At 39.7% G+C, this 25,934-nt stretch overlaps 2 protein-coding genes across 6 annotated transcripts in view; both read left to right on the forward strand.

Moving 5' to 3' along the window:
• Positions 1-25,934, forward strand: part of kiaa0586 (KIAA0586 ortholog) — a 103,879-nt gene that overhangs the window by 13,265 nt on the left and 64,680 nt on the right. The window lies entirely within an intron of this gene.
• Positions 1,317-4,186, forward strand: irf2bpl (interferon regulatory factor 2 binding protein-like). The gene has a single exon (XM_052580455.1). It carries the CDS (start codon positions 1,486-1,488, stop codon positions 3,469-3,471), a length of 1,986 nt encoding a protein of 661 aa, XP_052436415.1. The 5' UTR covers positions 1,317-1,485; the 3' UTR covers positions 3,472-4,186.

The raw sequence follows: 25,934 nt of genomic DNA on the forward strand, positions 1-25,934 counted from the left end.
ATCACTTAATAATAGTAGATCATTACGTTGTTACATTTACAGTAGATGTAAACATTGTTAATGTTTAAGGAAGTCTGTTTAAGGATGTCATGGGGCTCAGATGTTATTTCAAATGCCCAGGAATGTATTTTGTTTAAAATATGTCCATAGTATTTTTATTTTTTTGTTTAAATCACACATGCATTTTGCTAGCCATTTTTATAACATGATCTTGCATTATTAATAGTACCACAGAATATCAAGCGTATGGAGATTTTAGAAGCAGTCAGAACAGACACTCTGGGAGAAACGTGAATACCTCAGATTTTCCACCCACAACTCTAGCTCTTGTATTCTGAGAGCAAACAGCCAGCGAGTTATGGCAAGTAGCTTGAGCATTTACTCATTTATTCCTTTAATATTACTTTTATAAAAATGTTTTTTCATAAATAAAAAATACCTATTTTTAATTACTAGTATGTGATCTAATATCCAATTTCTATTTCATTAGTAACTTCTCATTTTATAGTAGGCTTTTCATTTTCAGTAGTGGCTAGTATCTATTAAATTAGTCTTTTATAATTCAGGGTTGCCCATACATTGATTTTTTTGTGGCGGGCCACCACTATTTCAAAACTGACCGCCACAAATAGATTTTCTAAAAGGCTTTGACTTCATTGAATAAACATGAGCACTACAAGTTTCAAAATCAAAAACCGCAGAAGAAAATAAAATTTGATGCCTGATAAATCAGCATTTGTGAGCTCAGCGCTGCTTTGTATACAGCTGTTACCGGAGAAACATCTATCTCACCCTTTCTAATAGCGCCTCCTGCTGGCAGAAAAAAATAATTTTATGTTTATACTTATTCATTAGATACTATTAACCATTGCTACTGGTCATTATCCCAGTAGTGACAAATAACTATTTTTACGGATAAGCAATTGCATGTTTTTTATTTTTCAATTTCTATTGATTTATTTTTGACATTGACATGTATGGAATCTGTTTTTCATATATTAATTTAATTATTCATGGTGTCCATTCCAGATTTACTAGTTACTATTCCTTAGTTCCAATACTTAATTATTAGAAACTATAGATACTAATAACAACAGATGTTACCTTTAAAAATGGGTTACTTGCCACTAATGTGATAGTGATTACAAGCAAAAAAATAAATTGTATATAATGAATAATTACTGAACAGATTTCGGATTTACCTAAAAGTGCTAGTAACATTTTTTTTTTGTGTCATAAATGTTAAATCGGCTTGCCGTACATGGTGGCGGTGCGCGTTTCTCGGTCCATTCAGAAGATTTGTTAGGGAGTGGTTAGCGCATGCGCACTCGCATGGCAACAAGTGGCTTGTCATTTGTAACAGAAAAAGCAACTGCGGAACGTGGTGCTGACGTCACCGGCCCAGCCAGGTGGCATTCCGAGAAGCAGAAGAGGCGCATTCGCCTCCTAGTAACCGTATAACGGATCCGAGAGGAGCAGCTCAACATGTCTTCGGCGCAGGTCTCCTCGTCGAGGAGACAGTCGTGTTATCTGTGCGATCTGCCGCGCATGCCGTGGGCAATGATTTGGGATTTTACGGAGCCCGTGTGCAGGGGTTGCGTGAATTACGAGGGCGCGGATAGGATCGAGTTTGTTATCGAGACCGCGCGCCATCTGAAGCGGGCTCATGGCTTCCAGGAAGGGAGATCCCCGGGTCCTGCGCCGCCGCCCGCGGTGAAAGCACAAGCCGGCATGTCATCCAAGGAGTCGGTGCAGATGAACCATGTGGACGGCTCGTCAAAACAACAACAGCAGCAGCAGCAACAACAACAACAGCCCGGCTTGGACCGATACGCGCTCGGCACCGAGAGATCGCGCTTTGATTATTCCAGCATCGGAGCGCACAGGCTTCCGAACGGACTCGGCGGACCGAACGGTTTCCCCAAATCAGACGACGGACCCCCCGAGTTGAACCGACAGAGCCCTAACTCGCGTCGGAATCACGGGCTGGTGGCAGTATCGGGACAGATGAGCGTGCCGCCGAACCTCCTCCCGCAGACTCTCCTGAACGGCCCACCGTCAGCGGCGAGTATAGCCCAGCACAGCCTGTCTGGACGAGCCCCTCCAGCCCCGGCCAGCATCGGACCGGCGCTCGCGCTCTCCGAGCAAGGTAAAAGACCCGGTTCTGTGTCCAGCACGGACCAAGAGAGAGATCTAAAAGAGAAGCAGCGTAACGCAGAGGCTCTGGCTGAACTTAGTGAAAGTTTGAGGAGCAGAACAGAGGATTGGGCAAGCAAACCCAAGATAGTGAGGGACACACTTATCACACTTTCCAATTGCACTCCGTTTGATGTGAGGTTCAAGAAAGATCATTCCCTTCTAGGTAGGGTGTTTGCTTTCGATGCTATTTCCAAGCCCGGCATGGACTATGAACTGAAAATCTTTATTGAGTATCCCAGTGGATCTGGTAATGTGTTTTCCAGTGCGTCCGGTGTGGCTAAACAGATGTACCAGGACTGTATGAAAGACTATGGCAGAGGGCTTTCCTCCGGCTTTAAATATCTGGAATATGAGAAAAAGCATGGCTCTGGTGACTGGAGGCTCTTGGGCGATTTGCTCCCGGAGTCTGTGCGTTTCTTTAAGGAGGGGCTCGGGGGTGAAATGCTGCCCCAGCCTTACATCGATGCCAGCTGCCCTCTGCTGCCTTCAGCGCTGGTCAACATGCCCCGGGCTGTGGCATCAGGCAGTGCGCTCAGGACTGGCGTGCGCAAACGCAAAGCCTCCCCAGAACCAGACTCGGCGGAGGGGGAGCAGCAGAGACAGCAGTGGATGGCGAGTCAAAGCGAGGCGCTCAAACTGACCATGGCGTCTGGCTCATTTGCAGCCTCTCACGGCGGACCTCCGCCCTTGGGGTCAGTGCACTCCAGTCGAGCCACCCCACCTGAATCAGCTCCCCAGAATGGACAGTCCCCCATGGCTGCGCTCATGTCGGTCGCAGACACTTTGGGTAACGCGCACTCACCAAAGGACAGCAACTCAGTGCACTCTACCACATCCACCCGACACAACAGTAGCAGCCCGGTCTCCCCTGCCTCGGTGTCTGGACAGCGGCGTTTGGCCTCCCGGAACGGGGACATCAGTCTGACAGGGACACCTTCTCAATCGGGTTCGCATCAGGGCATGGATCAGGTGCACCCTCAGAACATTCCAGACTCACCCATGGCCAACAACGGACCTTTGTGTTGTACTATCTGCCACGAACGTTTAGAAGACACACACTTCGTCCAGTGCCCGTCAGTTCCCAACCACAAATTCTGTTTCCCGTGTTCCCGGGAGAGCATCAAAGCGCAGGGTGCCACTGGAGAGGTGTACTGCCCCAGCGGAGAGAAATGTCCCCTGGTAGGGTCAAACGTGCCTTGGGCTTTCATGCAAGGCGAGATAGCGACCATTTTAGCCGGGGATGTGAAAGTAAAGAAAGAAAGAGACCCTTAAATATAAATATATATGCTTCCTGCATCCGAAACAGACAAGTGAAGCGAGTATATTTAAGGCTGTGTCTTAAAACCTAGTGAGCTGCATACTAAGACAACATTTATGGGCATTATAGATGCATTTGAATGCTTAGAAATGCTTTCGAAGTGGGCAGCACACTTGTTATTGAGAGACAGCCTACTTGTGAATATTGAAGTTACAAAAATAGTCCAGTGTACAGAGACTTTTGTTTTCCTCCACGAAGGAGGAGGCTGTGTGCGTGCAAACATTTTTTTTATGGCACTTTGACAGTTTACGTTAAGGTTTTTATTCAATTTCATACTTATTTTCCACATCTACATGTACAATCCCAAGCAAAAAAAAAAATGTTATTAATGAATACACTTTTTTTGTGGTAGGTATAACAAATGCAGTCTAAAAGAGGGCATTCTTTGTTTCTTGGCCCCGTCTGCTTTTTTTTTTTTTTTTTTTTTAATATGATCTTTAAAACAGCAATTTTTTGTTTGTATCCCTTGGTCTGAGAATACAGATATATTTTATTACGTGTTTTCATTCTCTCTTTTTGCTTTAAAGTTGCACGGACGCTTTAGTGGAGCAAAAAATACTGTAAATGAAAAATGAAATGCTCTGTTTGTTTATACATATTTCTGTAGTAACAGAAGACTTGTAACGTGCCTTGGAGCTGAGTAAATTGTAATAAATTCATTGATATTAACTCTTTGTCGCGTGTTAATTTGTTCAGGTTAGAAATGTCTTTGATATTTGGATTCCGCCTTAATGTCTCTTTGTGAAATGTTTTAGATTTCAAAAGTGTTTTATCAAGCTTCCTTAAAACAAAATATATATTGCTTTCTTATATTGTAGTAGTTCATCATTTTCATTGAAATAAGAGCCAAATGATTATTTTTCTAATCCCTTTACAGTGCTATTTTTATTTTCCCTTTAAAAGTTATTTGAAAAAATATAGCTAAAGTACTCAGCTAAGCACTTTTCTCCATTGTTAAGTGCAACAGTGGATCGAGTATCGCATATCCGTTTCATTGCTTTTGTCAGTGTCTTTTGCATTCATGTCATTGTATTTGCTCCAGACAGATGTAGTCCTGCTACACTGACCTACAAAGTCAAATGTTTGATGCAGCCACAGGGTAGGAAACATCCTTTTAGCAGTACCTGATGGGTGTCACATGGGGTGCAATGCTTGTTTAATATCTTCAGTTTTCTTGTTACTCCCTTAGCAACAAGTTCCATTAATGGCTCATGATAGAAGCTGTTTTACTGCATATGCAGGAGGCATTAAAATAACGCACAATTACCCTGCTCTAGCACACTGTGTCTTAATCTGTTATGCCTCAATTTAGGAGCTGTTAGCTGTTCCCTCTCTCCGTGTGTCAGAGTATTTTGGTGCGGGCAGGAAAGCTGAAGAGGGAAAATGCTTGCACATGCCTGAGATGGCCCTGGGGATGTATTCCTCATTTAGAATTCAGCTGGTTGGTCATGTGACTTGTCAGTCGTACTCTTGCATTGGCTGTGGGAGCGAGGGAAAACAGTTGGTGCGTGGCTGTTGCCATGACTCAAACGAATGCTCTTTCACAGAGAAATAGAAGGTGGCACAATTCATTCATGGCAGCCGGCCATGCAAGTGTATCCAGACCAAATAACGGGGGACGTTAAGGTCAGAGAACAATGCACATGCCAAGCTATCTAACTGAAGTGGGCTCTGTGCTTGAATTCTCTGGAGGCCTGTGGTGCACATCCTGTAGATCGGAGTCATTTAAGCGGGAGCTAGAACATTTTTGCACTTAACAATTATGTGTGTGTGCATTTTGCCCTATAAAGGACCTATACAACAGTTTTTAAAATGTTTTTTAATCAGCGTGTCAGGATGTTAAATACATTGCTGTTTAATACACATAATTCACATATATACTGCATATATATATATATATCACACACACACACAAATTTGCACACACATATTGTTATTTGCGTATATAGGTATTTGAATCAAGTCGTGTGTGTGTCTAATATACTGTATATGCATCACTTTTGTCACAATTTAAAGGTGTATGTTTCTTAAAAGTAATAAAAAAATGTGATAAATGAGATGTTCAAAGATTTTGAGCAGAATAACAAAGGTTTGTAGAAACATGTAGAAGTACAGTTATAAATTAATGTTTTCCTCCCCTTATTGAATCATGCAAAATTTCCCATGCTTTAATAAGTTCCATATATTGAAAAGGAAATGGCTCATATGAGAGCATAATAGATTAGAAAGGCAGTTTAGTTCTATTTTTTTTTTTATAGTGCTTTCATAATCCATCTGAAGCCAGTGAAGGGTTTGGCTGTCGTGCTTTGTGGTGCATTGCAGTGATATTGTCGCTGCTGTTCGGTCTGTGAGGAATCAAAGGTGGGGTGTCTGGTTCAGGATGGAGTGGGCTTCTATTGTCATGCTAAAACTGACTTGGATTTGAGGTGCCCTTGGATCTCTCTGTAATCACCTGGGTATCAAGTTTCAGTGCACATACAAAGAAAAAAATAAACCGATACACCAACCCCACCCATTAGAGAAGGCGGGGGTCTGGCTTCCTGTTTACAACACACACACTTCTGTGGTGTCTTGAGTGTGTGTGTTAAATTCTGCACCTTTTCATGGAATGTTTTGGGACCCAGACAACAGAGAGATGAGGAGAAGAACCGTTATTGGCTTCCTAATAGCAAAAATCTCTGTAAATGCATGAATATTTAAGATATCTCATAGCGTGTGATTATGTTGAGTGGCTGTGTACGGATAGAGATGTTTTCTGTAATGATATCAAGGCAAGCACAAATCTAATCATCTAAACCTTTGTTCTGCTAGATATACATTTTTATGTGTGGTTACAATGCATTTATAGTGATGCACTGATGTATTTGAGCTTTTATGATGGATTAATCTGTGTTGCAGCAAATATCTCAGAATTAACATTCATTTCTAATGTGGTTGCTCATCTGTTTCAGAACATTTATTTTTGGTCGCCTTGTAAAATCACTGCAGTCTGTCCACCCTTCACTAGCCAGGGAAGCCAGAGGCTTTTTCCCCTCCTCCCAATTCCCTTCATCCCCATAACACACACACACACACACACACACACACACGTCTCTCTCCCTCCCTCCCTTCAAGGAAGAAGTTTCCAGCGGATAAAAATACAGCCACTCCAAAGGTTACGCTGCAGTGCCATCGTTGCCCATGGTAACAGCCTTGTTCAAAACATCATTTATTCAGGAATGTGCAGACACAAAGAGTGGAGAGGCTCAGCGTTAACCCTGCGTGTGCCAGCATTCGACTGTCTGCACACCAGTATTTTTAGAAATGCTCACGTCGTCCGTGTCATTTTGGATAATAGTATTTTTTTTTAATTATTTTTTGCTGATATTATGTCTTCTTGCAACTGGAATAACAACTCAGAATGTCATATATTGCCTCATATTACTGTGGCTGTAAAATCTCAAAATCTAGGCAACAGCCGGTAGTTCCCGCCTTATTTATTTTTTTAATTAATTTATTTTTTTAATGGTTCGTTACACTCAAATGTATTTTACAACAAAGCGTTTAGTTTCATCACCGCTTTATATATTCGATTGCTGGTCTGTTATTTTTCTTAAAAAAGTGACACAACGTTTCTGAGCTTGATTGTACTTCTATTCCACCATTATCCAGAATAATAATGGTTTTCTAACCGGTTTCCTGATAGTCTTGCCCCAATCTAATTTCATTTCATTCATCCAATTCAGTAATGACTTTAAAGCATAAAATTATTGTTGCACAATACAGAAATTAAGATCTGTCACTACTATTCTTTCCATTTTGTGCCATTATTTAGTCTGAAGTTAGGTTTGTTCCTAGCTTTTAACCTATTGGTTCATATTTATATTGAATAACTTTTTATTTTATTTTTTGACCTTTTTTAACCGTTTTCCTGTTAGTCCCACCCAAATTTCATTCCAATGTTGCAAACAAACAAAATAGTTTTAACTACCAATATTGACGAAGCAACCTGCAAAATGGCTTATAGCGTCTGTGCATATTAAACTAGTATATGCAAAAGTATTTGACCAATTCAACCATGTATTTTTCCCCCATCGCATTAATGCGTTTCTGACTGTGATGTGGCATTTAACACTCTCCGCTTGTGCTTGTTATTTAGCGCCAATGGAGGTGGGGGTATATGTGCAAAAGGGTTATTCCCATTTTGTTTTCATTCACTGTGCCTCCGAGCACAGCCATTTATAGACGGTGATGTCAGCACTATCTTCCATAGCCCAGGGCCTCTTTGGCACATAATGTATGCAATCTCAGACATTCCATTCCTGCCTCGCAAATAAGCTGCGGGCTACAGCAGGCGTGTGCTTCCCCCCTCTTTCTGCAGATATTAAAGGCGCAGAGGGGGAATTGATTTTCTCCCGCTTTTCACTCATACTCCCTCGTTTAGTTTATTTTGTGTCTGCTTTTTTTATTTTCTAGCACAGAGAAAATAATTTTCGAATAGTGTGTTATTGTTAATATGATTTAATGCATTATCCATCAATTCTCAGTATCAGTTTTTTTTTTTTGGTACATTCACTCTATTTTTAATCTGTCTCTATTTTTAACAGTTCCTTATATAAGAACATGTGCCTCACAGAACGGACGCAGCTCCTGTCTACCCTTGACTAATGGCATGTGGGTTGTAAAACAGGGGCCCGTGTTGGCAGCGTTTCAGATGTTTTTCATTAGCTTGTAAAGGACATCAATTTTCGAATGGAATTCCAATTTGCATTTCAAGGCCAGTCCCTCCTTGAGGGCTAGAGCCTGTTACAGCTTCCTGTAGATTCCCGCCGGAGAAGTACTGGGGTGGGGGGCTAGTTTGGGGGCAGGGGATTGTTTCTGAGCACATGAAAATGGACTATGGGGCACCATGGAGACTCCGTCTGTCTTGAAAAGCTTGCAGGCTGGATTGTTCAAGGATGGTTTCACTTGATTTGATCTAACGTGTTGAACTGAATACCCGCTGAATACCTGTCGGAGTGTGATTTTTGTATCTTTCGACTCTTTCTCGTGGTGTCTGACTCGCTTTTGTGCATTTAAATAACCTTAGTGCATGAAATGACGTATTTTTTAACCTCCATCGCATTTTCTCACAAACCATTGACTGCTAAACATTCTTTGCTTTGTTTTCCGTTTTGAAGACACACTGGCTGGTTGGAAGGCAAGGGTTAATCTGTAACCCATGGGCTGTGCGGCTCACTGGAGAAATGTAGCCCCCTTTCATTCGATGGGTTGTTTACACGACTGGCAGCCATTTTAGACTGGAGCTCTGCTAACACAGAGTGGTCTCAGGTTTCTTAGGCTTTCACAGTGCAGCGAGTTCAGTCAGCGGCTTGTTCTGTCATCCATCTTCCATCGGGGGCCCTTCCCCCCACACACACACAGTCTCTCTCATTCTACAATCTGGTCACCATCCGCTGTACTCAGAGAGCTGTATGTTGTTTATAAGTTCTCTGTTTATTAAAGCAGTTAGCCATGTGGGGCCATACATTATAGAGATTGTTCCTCAGTGAAGGGGTTTTATGACGCATAGCTGAACTGTTTTATTATATTGGTGCAATTACAACAAAAGTCGTCTTATATTTTATTTTTTGTTCTTTTTCACTATTGCACCTTCTCAAGACTTTTCTTGTGTCTTGTTCTCTCGTTTGGCCTTTTTCTCAGTCACTCAAGCCTCTCTTGTCCTAAATTTGAAAGCGCATGCTTTCACCGAGCTGTTAAGGGATCAGGATTCTGTGTCTGCATTAGTATCTGTCTGTCTGTCGCCTTGATCATGTACCAAAAAACACAGATGATCTTACTGGACCAAACCATCAGTATTAATAGCAGCGAAACTCCCATGTAATGAAAACCTTCCCAACGACCTTGTGGTGAAACCAAAGGTTGTCATCTATCTCAGATGCAGCTGCGAGAAAGGACAGTGGGTGTGGTTTGCCCACTGAAGGGACTAATTGGAGGGTTCTTAAAAGATGATGTCATTTCCTTGGCTATGGGTCTTTAACTTTAGCACTGTTGCTTTCCCATCGTTCAGGACTTTGAACTATTATTCCAGACCTTCCGATTGGATCTGTGTAAAAACAACCCCAGCCCATCATCATACCCGGAGTGCTATCATTTGGTTTGATTATGAAATGAGTAAGACTGATCAACCGAGGCCTCCTGAGCTATTTGTTACAGTCACGTCAACAAACACATCCTTTATTTCTGAGATAGATTTAGCCTTTTCTAGAATCAGTAAGCTGTGTTTGGTACTGTTTGAAAGCAGCTCATTTGTTTCAAATGATTTTGTGAGCATGCTGATATTTGTTCATGCGTTGAATTGATCAGACTTTGACCTTTTCTGTTTGGTTTGATCATCTAATAGGCAAGTGTGATCAGTTCAATGTGCGAGTAATCAGAAATTACACTATACATCATTGAATTTAGCTGTTTTTATATTTTTTTGGAGATCTTGGCATATTTGACTTGAAGCTTGTTTCATGGTGCACTGACCCCAAAAATGTTTTGTGTGAAGAAAATAATTTTTATTTTGCGTTGCATTTATAAGAATGAGAAGGGAACTGTGATTTAAAGGAATAGTTCACCCTCGGGCAAATCGAGATGTAGATGAGTTTATTTCTTCATCACAGCAGAGTTTTAGCTTTTAATATGATTTAATGCATTATCCATCAATTCTCAGTATCAGTTTTTTTTTTTTTTTGTGGTAAATTCACTCTATTTTTAATCTGTCTCTATTTTTTAGATGAGTTTATTTCTTCAATGGGTGCTGATATAAACTAGAAATGTATGAATAGAATGAATTCTAGATAGCTAGAAGTGATGGTTTGAAGTTTAAAACGTCTTCATTATGAATTTGTTTTGACTCGCACCCATTTACTGCATCATCCATTGGTGAGCAAGTGATGTAATGCTAAATTTGTCAACATCTCCAATTGTCCTAAAATTAATTTTGTTTAGAAAAAATAGAATCTTTTGTCTTGGTGTAATATGTGACATTTTTAGTTAAAGGTTTTTATGTGTAACCCCCGCCCCACCATGATAATAGTTGTTTTCCCTTTGCAGACACGTCAAGAATGGAATTTTCTGAAATAGCATTAATATTTAATACAACTCATTTCAACCGCTGAAGGCATGTACTGTAGCTGCTCACTATTAGTTTTTCCCTGCATTTTATTCCACTCTGTCTTCCCCCGTTTTGTTGACTGTACATTTTTGCAGCCTATCCATCTGACGCCTGCCATGTGCTGTGACTTCAGCTCCTCGCTGCTGATTGGTTAATAGAGACATTGACAGTGCTGCTGCCCAGCCGCCATCAATACCCCCAACAAACTGAGGTGTTTCAGATGGGTTCAGCCTTAATCTTCTTCTTTCTGTCACCTGGGCCCAGTGTGAACCCCGCTCGCAACCTCCCCCCTCCACCACCACCAGTAGCCCATCTGTTGCGTGAATGAGACCCGTGATGGTGCTTCATTACTGAGTGTTAGAGGAATGTCAACAGCTGTACCAGACTTCCCTTCACACTTACAGACTTGAAATAAGTAAAGGGGAAAAAGTCTGTAAATTGTTTTCGCAGATGGCTTATTTCGGGCTTGATGGTGATGATGTTCACACCAATCTTGAAATGGTATAACACAGGAATGCTATTGAAATCTGACTAAAGAATGAAAGGAATGTCATTGACAAACTCTTTGTAATATTTTTTACAGGCCCTGTTGCTCTCAAGTCATGACTGATTTTAAAACAGTGAGGCCATTGATTGAATTTCCTTTCAGGTGAATCAGTATTGAAACAATGAGTCTTAAGTATTACTGTTTGCAAGTAAACCTCTTTGTTACACGTGTGTGTGTGTGTGTGTGTGTGTGTGTGTGTGTGTTTGAGACCATGGATCACAAACCAATTTTCAGTTTTTCTAAATTTAGATAAAGATGTTATATATATAGTTATGTAGTGATGCTTGCCTTATCTTTGCTCCTATTTTACATGCAGCCATTAGTGGAGTAATATTACCAAACCCTGATTGGCATCTTCTCTGACATTTTCCACAAATGCCGTGTGGGGTGCTCTGTAGTCTGGCATGGCATTAGATTGTGTGGCTCTCCATGTCTTCAGTGTGATTAGGGGATGGAGTCTGTTCTTTAAATAGAATGCCAATGAAGGATGGCATGGTCTGATTGGCAGTGGCAATGTATAATTCAGTTTTCAACCCCCAGGATTCAGAGCGAGTCTGTGTTCTGATTACTAATCAGCAGACATGGTAACTCACCCCACCTCCTCTACGGCGAGAGGCCGCGACCAGCTATCAGCTGCTGTGTCTGTCATGAACTGTTGCGTGCCATTCTGGAGAGCTCCACTAAAAGAGGCAGGAGGGAGTGAGAGAAGATGGCTGTTACCATGGAGAAGGAGACGTGGGGTGATGGTGGTTGGTTGTAAAGTCTAGGTCTTTTCAGTCTTCTGATATCTGGGTTTTTTGTTTCCTCTTCATAGAGCCCTGCGGTCCATGGGAAAATGTTGTGGCATTTTTGCATGTGGATGGCTGCAGTAGTAATCTAAGATTGCATCTGTCAGTAGTTTAGCTTGTAAGGTAATATCTTTTTATAGCATCCAATTTATCCCAAACTGTTTGAGGTGCCCTGTGAAAAATATCCTGTTAGATTTACAGTAAAACCAGCAGCTTTGGTTGCCGGAAATTCACAGTGGTGACATATTGATTCATATATATTTCACAACTTGATATTTCAGTGATGACCACTATAATACAAGAGGTTACAATAAAAGCTGTATGATAAAACATAAACATAAAACAAGATCAGTACTCACAAAACACCATCAGGGTAATGAACACCAATAAAATAATGCAATAAACAGTAACTAAATAACAGAAAATGTAACATAAAACACCTTCATGCACAGTAACGATAACAAAAATAAGAAACAAAATTAGTTAAAATGAACACTGTATAAAACATACCTAACACAGGGACTTTTAGGAAAGTCAAGGTAGATTATATGCTAATTCATAGTCTTTTTTTCAAGAACAATACATTTGATAGTATTTTACTGTAAAATAACATTAAATGTGATGTTAAACCATTTACAATTTCCATCATAAATGGTCATTTAACTTGGTATAACATTTTCGACAAATTATTTTCACATCATTCTTCTTCTTCTTCTTTTTTTTTAATATTCATTAGATAGAATGGGTGAAAATGCATTTATAGACTGTCACAGCAATCTGAGGCTCGGTAGACTTTATTTAGCAAGTAATCGCCACCAAACCTTTTCTTCAGGAAATCTTAAAAGTCAAGTTGCATTCAACAGCTGTTGTTTTTTCCACGCCAGTGATTTTAGTAGCACTCTAGGTGTGATGAAAAATTGTGGCCTTGATTTTGTAAAGTGAATGTTTTATGTGTATATTTTACTGTGGAGGTCGATTTCTGGTCAGCATCCATCTCTCACTCTTGTTTTCTCACTGGTTTTGGCCAACTCTCTGCTATTCATCATATATCTCACATCTCATTGTGATTTTGTTTTTGTTCAGGAGCCTAACCCCTTTTTTTGTTTCATCTGTCTGACCCGTTCACATTTCTGGTAATCAGAACCAGAGCCCGCTCCAGGAGTCCGACGTCCCACAAGCCCAGGAAGGAGCCACTTGCCTGGGGTGAATTCTGGCGGTTTGGTTGTACTTATTCACATTCCATGGCACATTTTTTTTGGAAGCGAGTTTGAAATCTCGCTGAAATGTGGGCCAGAGAGTACACTGTATCCACTACATCTTTCTAGCTTTCCTTTTTTCCACTTTCCACTTGTGTCCTCAGCATTTTACAGCTTCCCAGAAAACGTTGCCCAGCTTTTCCCAAATTTAAAACCCATTACTGAAACTGAGCCAGTGGCTAAATCAACCTCGTGTTCCCATGTTGTCTACACGATAATCAGATATATGTAATATCCACCGAGGGAGTTCAGAGCACGGATGAGTCATAGCTAGTGCAGGTTTAAATCAGAGCGCTTCATTCACACCCCTGAATGCCTGCATCTCTTTTTAAAGGTTGTGATTTGCTCATTCACACACTTTTGCTGGATCCGCTATAGTCAGGAGGACTCCTGCTGGTTAGTATGTGGTGTTGCAGGTTACCTCATGGATTTGGGTTTTTGTTCAGAGTTAATTGCATTCTTACTTGGTTTGAGCTCTTGAATTGTCTATTGACTGTACTATCTCGTCCCTTTTTACTTCATCTAAATCACCATCAAAAGAAGTCACATCGAATCGACATTTCTCACATATCTCTGAAACACACAGGCACCACCAAGACGCCTCTTTATTGATTATTGGTTTAGATGAACAAGACAGTTCCCTACAAGTTCACCTCCTTAAATGCCATCGAAGTCAACATGAAATTAAAATTGATTGTATTTACTTTAATAATACATATTATTGGTGTAATTTTGAGATTCATCATGTTTTCATTTTTTGCTCTCCAAAACGGCTTTTATTCCATCGACCCAAAGACCTAATTTTTGTTCTCATTCCTAATGGATAAATTAAAATCTTTCTATTTTCAATAAATTTTCTTCATTGAATATATTATGCACCATATTATGAAAGTGCACTCTTTAAAATATAGCTAGTTTTCAAACTGAGGTTTTTATAACAGTACCAAAGAAGAACCATTTTGGTTATAAAAAGAACCTTTCAGTGTACAAGTGAACCTATTGTGCATTGGAATTTTTCTCTGGGTGTTAAAGGTTGATCATGCAACCATTGATGCCAATGAAGAACCTTTATTTCAATTTTTTGAGTAAAATGTTGACTTTGCTTTTATATGCATCATATGATGGAAGTACACTCTTAAAAATAAAGGTTCCAAAAGGAGATTTTCACACCAATGCCATAGATGAACCATCGTTTGGTTCCCCAAAGAACCCTTCAGAGAACCTTTATGCACTGAAAAGGTTCTATGGATGTTAAAGGTTCTTCATGGAGCTTTCAATGCCAATTAAGAAGATTTTTTAAGTGTAAATTGTTGACTTTAACAGCAAATTCTCCAAAGGGCCACTTTTAAAACTCATTACCTGCACTGACCACGCGCTAGACAGTGAGTCTAATATATTGCAGCCTGTGTGCTAATGGCAGTCGCCAGTCCTGGCACAGATGTTGAGCCGTAGAAGAGAGCAGTGTCGCCCAAATTCCCTGTTCCTTCACGGTGATTAATGAAACCCCAGCTCACCGAGCTCCTCTCTCTGCCTCCATGGACCGCTTCGGTCTCTCAGGTCCCCGCTGTATTTCCTTCATGCTGTCAGATTTATACCAGGGTGTAGTGCATATTTATGAAGTGCACTCTCCATTTGCACTCGCGGCTTGTTTTTCTTACATTTACTGTCTATGGCTCTGGATATTAATCATACGTCACTCACTCCCTCTGCTTCAGCTGTTGCTGCCCTTATGGACGTACACCCGCCGCATAATTGAGCGAAACGCTCCAGTTCTGCAGGAAGTAGGTCTAAGGAGCCAACTTTTACTTGTGGTGAATGTTAACATTTAATTTGCTGCTTTTGAAGGACTTTGTATTTTCTGCTTTATGCGAAGCGTTTGTTTAATATGCATATAGCAGCTTTCCGTTCCACCCCTACTAATAACATCCTACTGAAACTAATTTCCAGATTACCTTGATGTACTCAATGCACGCCTACAGCTGCATCTCAGTTCTTATTATTCTAGTCAAAGTACAAGATGTGGATAAGTACCCCAATTTAAGGTGACTAGATGTGCTTGCACACAACAGCTTGTGCTACAGTTTTTAAAGATTTGAATTGAAATGTAATAATGAATTTTAAGGTCCCCTTAGCAAGATACTATTTCTTACATGCCACTATTTATATTGTAAATACTCAGGACTTTTTCAACCCAACATGAAAATTCTGTCATTATTTATTCACCCTCATGTTATTCCTAACCTGTATGATTTTTATGAAGATATATTTTGATGAACATGGCTGAAACATTGAACCCCATTGGTTTCTATTGTTAACAGTTCAAAATATTGTCTTCTGTGCTCTACAGAATAAAGAAAGTCATACTGGAGTAAATGATGCAAGAATTGCATTTTGAGTGAACTATCTTTTTAAAGCTGTATACACTTTCCATTCACTAGCAAAGTAGGTTGAATATAAGTGAATGGGACACCTTGTTTTTAAAATATGATCCTACATACATTTAGGTAGAAATAAAACTGTAAAATGGGATGTAGCCCATGGCTTTGCACATTTAAACGTTACCTGCCAGTTATGCAATTTTAGGCAAAGACTTTCTACATAACCATAACCTGTCTCCTGAGATATATTTCTTTTCACATAAAATTTAAACATAAACACAAAGTTGACCCAAAAATAAACACACTGCCATCTTTTCTTCAAGTTTTTCCAAATATGTATGATGGATGACGTGTTTTTGTGTGGTGTTCAGTTTTCTTTAGCTCCCAGCGTTCTTGAAAATATCAACTTCGGTGTTCCGAGTCATAGATTATTTTTATGTGAACACTCCCTTTAATGGCTGTTATGAATGTGTGTAAAAACAAAAAACAAAAAAACTGATAGTTACCCTATCATAACTACAAAATAAACCCCTTCAGGATTGTACAAGACCAACTTACTGTGCATTAACCCATTACATATAGATGTGTCCAGTTTAACAGAATGAAAGTGGACTGCTTTCGGGTCAAAATGATGTTCTGTTAGGCTTCTCCTACCGTTTATCTCCCAGTTCGAATATGGTGTTGGAATTTTAAACACGACAACACGGTAACAAAAAACATGATGTGATTCCTTGTTGTCACTCCTTCTGGCTTCTGCAAGTATTTGCTTCAAATTTCATGTGACATAGTGAAGACTGCGCGTGATGTAACATCATATTTTCAGGAGAGATGCATTCTTTTTGACGTGAACTCGTCTGACTGCCGTGGGTGCCGTGGTTACTGCTGCCGGGAGACGTTTCGGTCTGTTGCCCTTTCCGTCAATGGGGCAGGCCGTGGGGGGAGGAGCCCTGTAGCGTGTCATTCCGATGTGACGAGCAGAGATGACACGGGCAGAAAATAACCTCCATTTCAGCCCCAAACGAACCCTCTTTAACGTCTGATGGAACCAGCCAATCGCAGCTGGCTCTGTTGCTAGGTGATGGCTCTGCCGCCCCCGTGCCCAAGTATGTTAATATGAGGCGATTGCATACCCCGAGACCAGAAATCTTTCAGATGTGGGTGTGTTGGGGGTTTGTCTACAGTGAGAGAGAGCGGCCGAGATGATGAGGAAAAAATGCCAAGGCCAACAGGCAGAATTATAGGGGATAGCTGCTGATGAGAATGAATCATCGTGGTTGGGTTGGTTGGGTTTTCTGAGCAGGTGGTGGTTGTACATAACCTGTTTTAAATTTAGAGAACAGGTCACATATTCGTTTGTTTCTCTCCATTCGTCACTTAATGGAATAACTGGCCCAAAAATAAAAATCTGTCATTACTCACCCTCATGTCATTCCAAAACCTACTCTTTCACATACTACTTTTAAAATTAATATGAAAGCAGGATGAATTTAGATATTGGATATTTTGCTTTTCATTTCAAATATTGCATGCACAGTGTGTTCGTATTCTATTCCTGTTCCTAATATGATTGCTATTCTTTTGATTTTAATCAGTGTTAACTTTGTGATTTTTCCATCGATATCATGCAGTTCCTCTGGAGCGCTTTCAGTTTGTGGACCTGCATGTATCCTATCCTGTTGAGATGCTGTCCTGTGTCGTCAGCAGGCCAGCAGGCAGTGACGAACGGCTTGTCAGAGTGACAGCCACCAGAACAAACACACACACAAACATGTATGTGCTTGCATTAATATGCATGAACCCTGCACACATGCCCCTGGCTGTTATTTGGGGAAAAAAGACCTTTACATTAATCAAAAAATGCATGAGCTTTGTATTAAGCGAGATAAATATTAATGAGCAAGCGTGGTTTGGGATGGGTGGATGTAGTTTAATAACAAGCGTATGTGCGCTGGTGTTCGCTGAGGAGGATGCTGGGAAGGCCGGCAGGGTGCGGGCCAGTGAGCTGAATACTAATGTGGCTGCATACCTTTGTTCTGTTCCAGCACACGCGTTTCTCTGGAGTCATTCACATGCGGCCTGAGCGCACTGGAAGAGCAGGAGAGGAGATTGTTGGCTGTGGACGCACTAGAAACACAGTCTTGTTCCTTCATAGAGCACGTAAATAGCACTGGATTTGCTATCACGTGCACAGGTGTCATTGCAGCACCTTTTGTGGAGCAAACGTTACTATAATCGTTTGTGTTTTAGTGTATTTCAAGGCATATTAGTAGTTGGTTTATGGTTTTTTTTACAGTGGCTGTCTAGCTGTTTTATATTTTTTCCATCAGTTCTGAGAATATGCCTATAGTCAAGCAGTGACTATATATTTTTGTAAACCATTGCTACCTAAATAATTTTTTTTATTGATTTTCCACAAATTGCAAATCACTATAGACAAAAACAGCAACAACATATATTAATGTGGAGCTTAAGAAAAGAAAGAACAAAAACAAGCAAAGTAAAGTGAAAGAGAGAAAGGGCGAAAAAACAGCTCAAAAGTCCAAATTTCAATATATTGATAGAAGTTCTCATCATACAGATTCATAAATCCATAAAAGTCCATAAATTTTCCAAACAGCATAATATTGGCAATCCCAGGGTCCGAATAATTTACAAATGATTCTAAATACATTTGTAAAGACATATTTGAACTAAAATTGTATTTTATTAAATAAAAGCAATAATATGAATAATATTGCTTAAATATAAGCTATATTTCTCAGTTTTAAAGTTTATGTCCCAGCTAATATCTCCCATGAATTTAAATTTCACAGACATGACACTCAGGAACAAGTGATCCTAACAATATTACTTCTTTGATTTAACTAATGCACATGTCCTTTTGCTAGCCGCCTTGTGAAAGGACACTTTGTAAAGGGTTTCAGTTCATTCACTTGCTTTCAGAACAGCCTATAAAGAAACTGTATTGACCGATCAGGATTTTAATATTGTACATATGCATATGAAAATGTGCAACATTTGATGTACTAATATGTCTTTGCACAAGCTTGTTGTGTTTACGTGCACTAGACTGCGACATGTGTATTCTCCCCACTGTAGCCGGGTCATTTCCAGGGGGAGTTTTACCACATTAGTGGACTCCAGTCTAAATGTCACCCAGTACTGAAAGACAACTCCTCCCTGCGCTGACCTTGATCCTGCTGAAATGTCACGGTATCCACCCCGCCTTGACATTACACTGGAGAGAAGGGACTATATTTGCACATGAAGACTCTTGCCATTAAATATCCCACACAACCATGTGTTGAACTTTCTATTTGTTTGGCTTTGAATGGCCCCTTGTTACTTTTACTCTCTCTTATTTGTCTATGTATTACACACTGCTGGTTGCAATCACTTGTAGACTCCCTGTGTTTGATCTGCATAGTTAACTGCAAGCGACTCTTTACGTAGACGTTGCCAATAAGGAGTCATCTGTATGAGTCATTTTATACAAATAGGCTTCCTTATGTCATCTGTGCACAGTTAATAACATTAGAGACTGGAATTAGCATGTTGACAATTGAACAACTGCAGTCTAACTATAGTATTGTCAGTTTGTTTCTTTGTAGAGTACAGACCAAAAGTTTGGACACACCTTCTCATTCAAAGAGTTTTCTTTATTTTCATGACTATGAAAATTGTAGATTCACACTGAAGGCATCAAAACTATGAATTAACACATGTGGAATTATATATGGAATTGTAAATAACGAAAAAGTGTGAAAAGCTTAAAATATGTCATATTGTAGGTTCTTCAAAGTAGCCACCTTTTGCTTTGATTACTGCTTTGCACACTCTTGGCATTCTCTTGATGAGCTTCAAGAGGTATTCACCTGAAATGGTCTTCCAACAATCTTGAAGGAGTTCCCCGAGAGATGCTTAGCACTTGTTGGCCCTTTTGCCTTCTGTCTGCGGTCCAGCTTACCCCTAAACCATCTGTATTGGGTTCAGGTCCGGTGACTGTGGAGGTCAGGTCATCTGGCGCAGCACCCCATCACTCTCCTTCTTGGTCAAATAGCCCTTGATGCCTTCAGTGTGACTCTACAATTTTCATAGTCATGAAAATAAAGAAAACTCTTTGAATGAGAAGGTGTGTCCAAACTTTTGGTCTGTACTGTATATCTTACAATTGAATGTCTTTATGCCCTTAAGTTCTCAGGTGATTTCAATAGAGATTACCTAGACAGTACTGTTTTACATGTATGCTTAAAGTTTTTTAATGTTTTATTTTAAAAGGACACATTAAGTTAATTAAAAGTCTTAGTAAAGATTTTCCTCATGCGTGCGCTGCTGCCTATTTTTGCCTTGGTCTTTATACAACTGCCTAAGTTTGGTTTCGGAACAGAGTTAAAATGTCTGTTCTGGAAGAACATGAAAAACGTGTGTTATGTGCGCACAGTGTGACGGAAACCTTAGAGGAGTAATTCAGAGGAGAGTTTCATCATTCTGGTGTTGGATTCAGCACTGTCCTCCTCTCTGTTTCTCTCCTTCAGGCCCAACTGTGTTCTGTCCTGTAAAATTGCTTTTAAATTACATTTCTAGGTTTCTCCCAAGATTTCTTACACTATCTCTGGAGGACAGGAAATAAATATCCATTCAGAATATCCAGTTTCAGCTGCTTCTGCTCTGTGGACACTGACAGTGAGCTGGACACAACATTCAGGTCTTTAGCCCTCACTGTTCCCACTATAGAGGAGAAATTTTAGAGATTTATGCAGATTAGGGCTGCCATATTTTGCAGTTAAATACCTAGGGAAAAAGTTTGATAAAACCATGCCAACCAAGAATTATCTATTGGGACATTTCCCAACAAATATTGACATATGCAAAAACAAAAAACAAAAACAGAACATCATTAATAATTAGTCTGATTAAAAATTCAACCCTAATGAAGATGCATAGTTGACTTCCTCCTATATAAAATCTGCAATTATTTGAGAGGATTCTCCTGCAGCAATTCTATTTGGAGCACATTTATACTTCTGAAATCATAATCATCTGAAAAGCGGATATGATGAAGAGTGTTAAGAGAAGCAGGGCGACCTGTACAAATCATGATAAATGGGTGTGGACGGTCCGCGCTCACCCATGCTGTGCCGCCGGAGCCTCGGGCATCAGGTGGCCAGATTTAAATAGCGAGGGCCGAGGCCACATCTGTTGCGGCTTGTCCGGTGGAGAGAGCCGGCGATGCTCGGTCTGTGTGTGCAAGATGACATTTAGATAAGCGGGGGTTTACCCAGCAGCTGTACAGACGCTGGTTGGCATGATGGATGATGGGTCATGTTGCCTAATGTACAGCACAGAAAAATAGCCATGCTCTGTTGCTGGAGTGCTCGTGTGGAGTTTTTTGGATGCAGTGGCTCTGTTCTAAACCATAATAATCTGTAATTTGTTTATCTTGCGTGTTTGTGTTTCTATAACAGCTTTATGTTAATCAGAGACAAATGCACAAGCTTAGTTCTGAAGTACACCAACTGTATTGTATGCAATATAAAGTGTACAGTATACTGCTAATTCAGTATGCAGCAGTTTTTAAACCGTATTATGCTTTGCTGTTTACACATGACCTCATTTGACATGTTGGTGGTAACCCAGTTTAGGTTAAACTTTAAATAGTCAAATAATTGATCTAATTTTTATATTGAAATCAGTTGATATTGCTTCTAATCTGTTGGAAATAGTGGTCCATTTGAGCACATTGTATTGTGGGATACAATATTACAAACATTTGACATCCATACAAATATTAGAATGCGGAACACAATTTGCCGTACATAACTGCTTGCTGCAAGAAGTATGAGTAGTATGGTAGTATGCATTTTTTTAGTATGTAGGCTAGTGTATGTAGTCTGAATTTGGAACTTTTACTATTTCTTGCATATAAAAATATGGTAAAGAGTAGTATGCTAGTACACAGTTCAAATCCAGCATTAGTCTCATGTACGGTCATACGTATAGAATTCGATATAGTCTTTCTCTTCTAGAGGCTTTGGAATTCTCACTACTCGTACTAATATTTTTGCAGAATGTAAATTTTGTACAGTATAAATGTTGTTTTTTAGTAAGTTAAACATTTTTTACGTAACGCCTGTATTTTTTTTGAATATTTATTTATTTTGCTAAGATTGATTAATTGATTATTTTGTTAAATAATGATTATGTCTGTCATTGAAACTTTATAAATAATATACTGAGTAGTCGGAAACCCTGCTGATTATAATTTTTTTGTTACCCCGGTCTGCCCCGCTCTGTGTGAGGTGCACCACGCCGCAGTGAATAACCCACCTGCCCCTGACATTTCACTCTTCCGCTCACAAATAATATCTCTTCACCAGACCGCACATTTGAAGCTCTTGTGGCTTCCTCCTGCCACATTACTGCAGCCCACTCTTGCTTTTCCTGAGGAATTGAGGTAAGAACAGTGGGAAACCTCGCACTTCCTTCACCTTCTGCTTTAACCTACTCAGAAAGAGGTTTTTCCCCTTTCGTTCTTGCTCTAGATCTGCTGTGACAGACAAATGAAGCCCGACATGGAGCGCTCTGATTGGACGGATGAGGAAAGCACATCTTCTTTTTCATTCTTTGTTCTATTTTTTGTTACGAAGCTTTCCATCTTTTGGATAATAAATCGTTCTCTCTATAGTCCTCACAAGCTTGAGGTTTGGCGTCTCGTTGAGTTAAACCTCAGGTGATGTCTAGATCTAGATGATAAACCCAAATGTGGCACACATTGATAAGACGCTTCCCTTTCAGCTTACAGAAAGTCGATATTCAAGTTGGGAAATACTCGGAATGTGTAACTATGATTCCCGACAATCTGACAGGTGTCACCTATTGATTATGTTTTCATATTGGCAAGCAAACAACCTTTCAAATGACTGTGATGGAGTAAAAAAAAAAAAATCTATATTCCGTCTGGCAGCACATCATAGGGACATCCTTGCTCATTTTTAGAAAGATTCATATCAATGTACACACAAACATGGATGCTCTTTAAACGCCACACTCTTCATTGAAGGAGACATTAGCATCGCGTGACCTCTAGCAGGGCGTTCTCCTTCCTTGCCTTTCCATATCTACAACCTAATCAGTTTGAGCGAGATCAAAAAGCCCAACATCTCCCTCTTCAAATGGATTAGCTCCTTTTGTGGGATCTTAAGGCTGATTGAGGGAAGCGTGCTGTGTGGAATACATCAGGACAACTGCCGCCCCATGCAGCACTGCTCTCGCCTTCATGTTTATTTATTGCAAAGCCCATAAAAGGCAAAAAAAGCACCTGTTTCCTTTCCTGGCTTCCTGGCAGCAAATGAAACCTGGGGACAGAAAGGCTGCTCTGATGAGACGGATGTCTAATGCATCTGCCTGTTGTGCATCTGTTGCCAAGCAATGGATCAAACACAGCACTGTCTCGGGTTAACGTGGGCTTTTCAACATCAGATGGGTAACCCTGAGAGATTTCGCATGTTTCGTCTGTATCGTATCTGTCACTTAAGGGCAATTTATGAGACCTGTGATGTTTGGAAGCATCGTCTGTCAGTAAATCAGAATGAGCGAGATGTTTTTATCAATAGCTGAAATCAAGTTTTTTTTATGTATATATATTATTGTAGACTGCTGTAAACTGATCTGGTTTGTTTTACATGGTTGGTTTTTTCTGTCGTTGTTTTTATGTTTTCATTTATATTATTTTTCTTTAATTTAATTTCTTTAAATTTATTAATGTTAAATTATTTTTCAGACAGATTTTACATTTTTATTTTTAATTATATAATATAATAACAATAATGTGTTTTAATAAGTCATTTTATTGATTTTTTATTGATTTTATACATTAAAAAATGTATATGGTGCTTTTACATTGTTGATTGTTTTTGGTTTGTTTATTTAAAAATATATATTTTTTTGTTTGTATCAATCTATTATTTTTAAAGTCTGTTATTCCTATTTAAAACAGTTGCCTTTCTTTTGTTTATGGGTGGAGAAAAATATTACTAGCAACCAGTAATAAAACTAGGTTTTAACATTTAATCTGTGAGTGTTGCATAACTCATCACCACAATGTAAGGTGTTATGGATGTTTTCCAGTGCATTACTGTGTGGTTGCTAGGGTAATATGGGTGGTTGTTAAGATACGATGTGTTGTTCCTAGGGGGTTGCTTATTGGCACAAGTGCCTATAATATTCTGGTCTCTTGATATGGCTCTGGTCCCTCATTCAGTACGTTAACACAGCCGAGTTAAGGTCGCTCAGAATTCTGTTTAAAGACGTAATGCTGTATGAAAGCCAGATTAAATTATGCCTTCTCTGACCCACTTCAACCCCTAGTTTACTTTCCAGTAGACAACTATAATTGCTGTGTAAATGCATTCATGCCACCTCTGAGCAGCATTATATCATGTGTGTAAAGACTCCTAAATGCCACTTCAGTAGCAGTTCTGTGCCACCTTTTAAGCATGTTGCATTAAGTTTGGATCGCTCTCCGTACTGAGGTACCATTAATGCATCATATTAGATTTGCTACTTACAAATAGAGGTTTATTCAAATCTAAGCATTATCAGGTTGTGCAAGTTAAAAGCACCACAAATGTTTCATATTCTTTTTAAATCTCATATTCCTGTTTATATTGTACAGGGGAATACTGAACTTGCTATCCTGCACAGTTTCCTTTAACACGCGCGCTCTCAGTGCCTGCGATGCATAATTGCCTGACGGTCTTCTGCCTTCTGTTCTTTGTGCACAGGCAGAATGAATGGCTCTCTGTGTGTGAAGTGGAGTAAATAGATACGTTTCTGTGCACATCGAAGTGTTGCTGAGAGCGAGTGCATAAAGGTTTGTTAACTGTTTCATGCTGCAGAGCCTCAGAAATATCAGATGGGAAGGCATGCGTTGGATGGCACTCTTTGTACACCATGTGCCTGGCTCTTGAGACTGGAAGCTGTCTATCTTTCAGCTCTGACCTTTGTTTTGAACGCAGCTCTGGGAGCAGTTTCTGTCCCTCCCTCTCTATCTCTTTGTCTCTCTGTATCTCATTTCATTTTCTCCCTCGTTCCAGTTTCCTACTCGTCCATTCTCTTTTTTTTTCATGCCTTGTGATTCCTTGCCATCTCTTCCTTGTTTGACTTTCCTTCTCCTCTTTGTTGTGCCACCAGCTTCTCTCTCTAAATAAAGTAATCAAGCTCAGCACTTTATTTTCCTCTGTGTGCATTCTCACATGACAGGTTTCCTTTCTCTCTCTGACTTTAAAAGAGAACATGGGTCTTAAAAAAAAAAAAAAAAAAAGCCTGTCCAAGGAGGTAAGAGCCAACCTGTGGGAAAAAGCAATCAGAGAAACACGAAACCCACATTAACCCACAGGACGACATTTATCTCTCAGACCAACTCGGATCATGCCTCTAAAGATGGGAAGAATGTCATGGGCTGAATCTTAAGAATTGTCAAGGGCATGTCCAGGTGAAAAAAATGAAAAGAATCAAATTATATTTTTAGGACAATTAGAATTTTTTTGCATTGCATTTAAGCACATTTCCCCCACAAATTCTCATTTGAAAAAAAAATAAATATTTTTTTTATTAAAACATACTATTTATGTAAAATTTACATATAACAATAAAATAATAATAAAAAAAAAATTGTAAATGTATATAATTATATGTATACATTCTGTATTTATGTATGTGTGTGTGAATATATAGATCGGGTTTTACGCCTGATGCTGCTCATGTGAAATGTGGTGTAAACACTGAGCTGTTCAGACAGACAGCGGGGAGTGCACGCAGAGGGCACATTAACGGACGTCCTCCGGCAGCGTTTCAGGGTGCGTGCTCATCCTCCTCGGATGAATAGGGTGCGCATCACTGGTAGACGACCTCAGTGTCCTTTAGCTGAACTCCATATGGTAATGCACAATGCAGTTTAAGTACACTGAATCCTTAAGCGATAGGTTGAAAAATGTGTTGAATTTTGAGGTAATCACCTGGTATTTAATTGTTACCTTGTGTCAGTTCCCAAATATACTGATGGTCAATAGATAATGCACAATTAGTTTGTTTGTTTTTTTTATATTTAGGGAACTTTCCAAGCCTGTTTGAAATTAGTTTAAGTAAACATTTTGTAAACGGTAAAGGAAATACACCTTACACACCTTTGTGCAGAATTTCTCTAACTTACATTTACTGAATGTTCTTGCACGCTATGCTAGAATGCATGATTTTACACTTTTTTGTTTTGTAATAAAAAGATTCAAAATTGTGTTAAACATGAACTC

This window comes from Carassius gibelio, chromosome B17 (assembly GCF_023724105.1).
Source record: "Carassius gibelio isolate Cgi1373 ecotype wild population from Czech Republic chromosome B17, carGib1.2-hapl.c, whole genome shotgun sequence".
NCBI lineage: Eukaryota > Metazoa > Chordata > Actinopteri > Cypriniformes > Cyprinidae > Carassius > Carassius gibelio.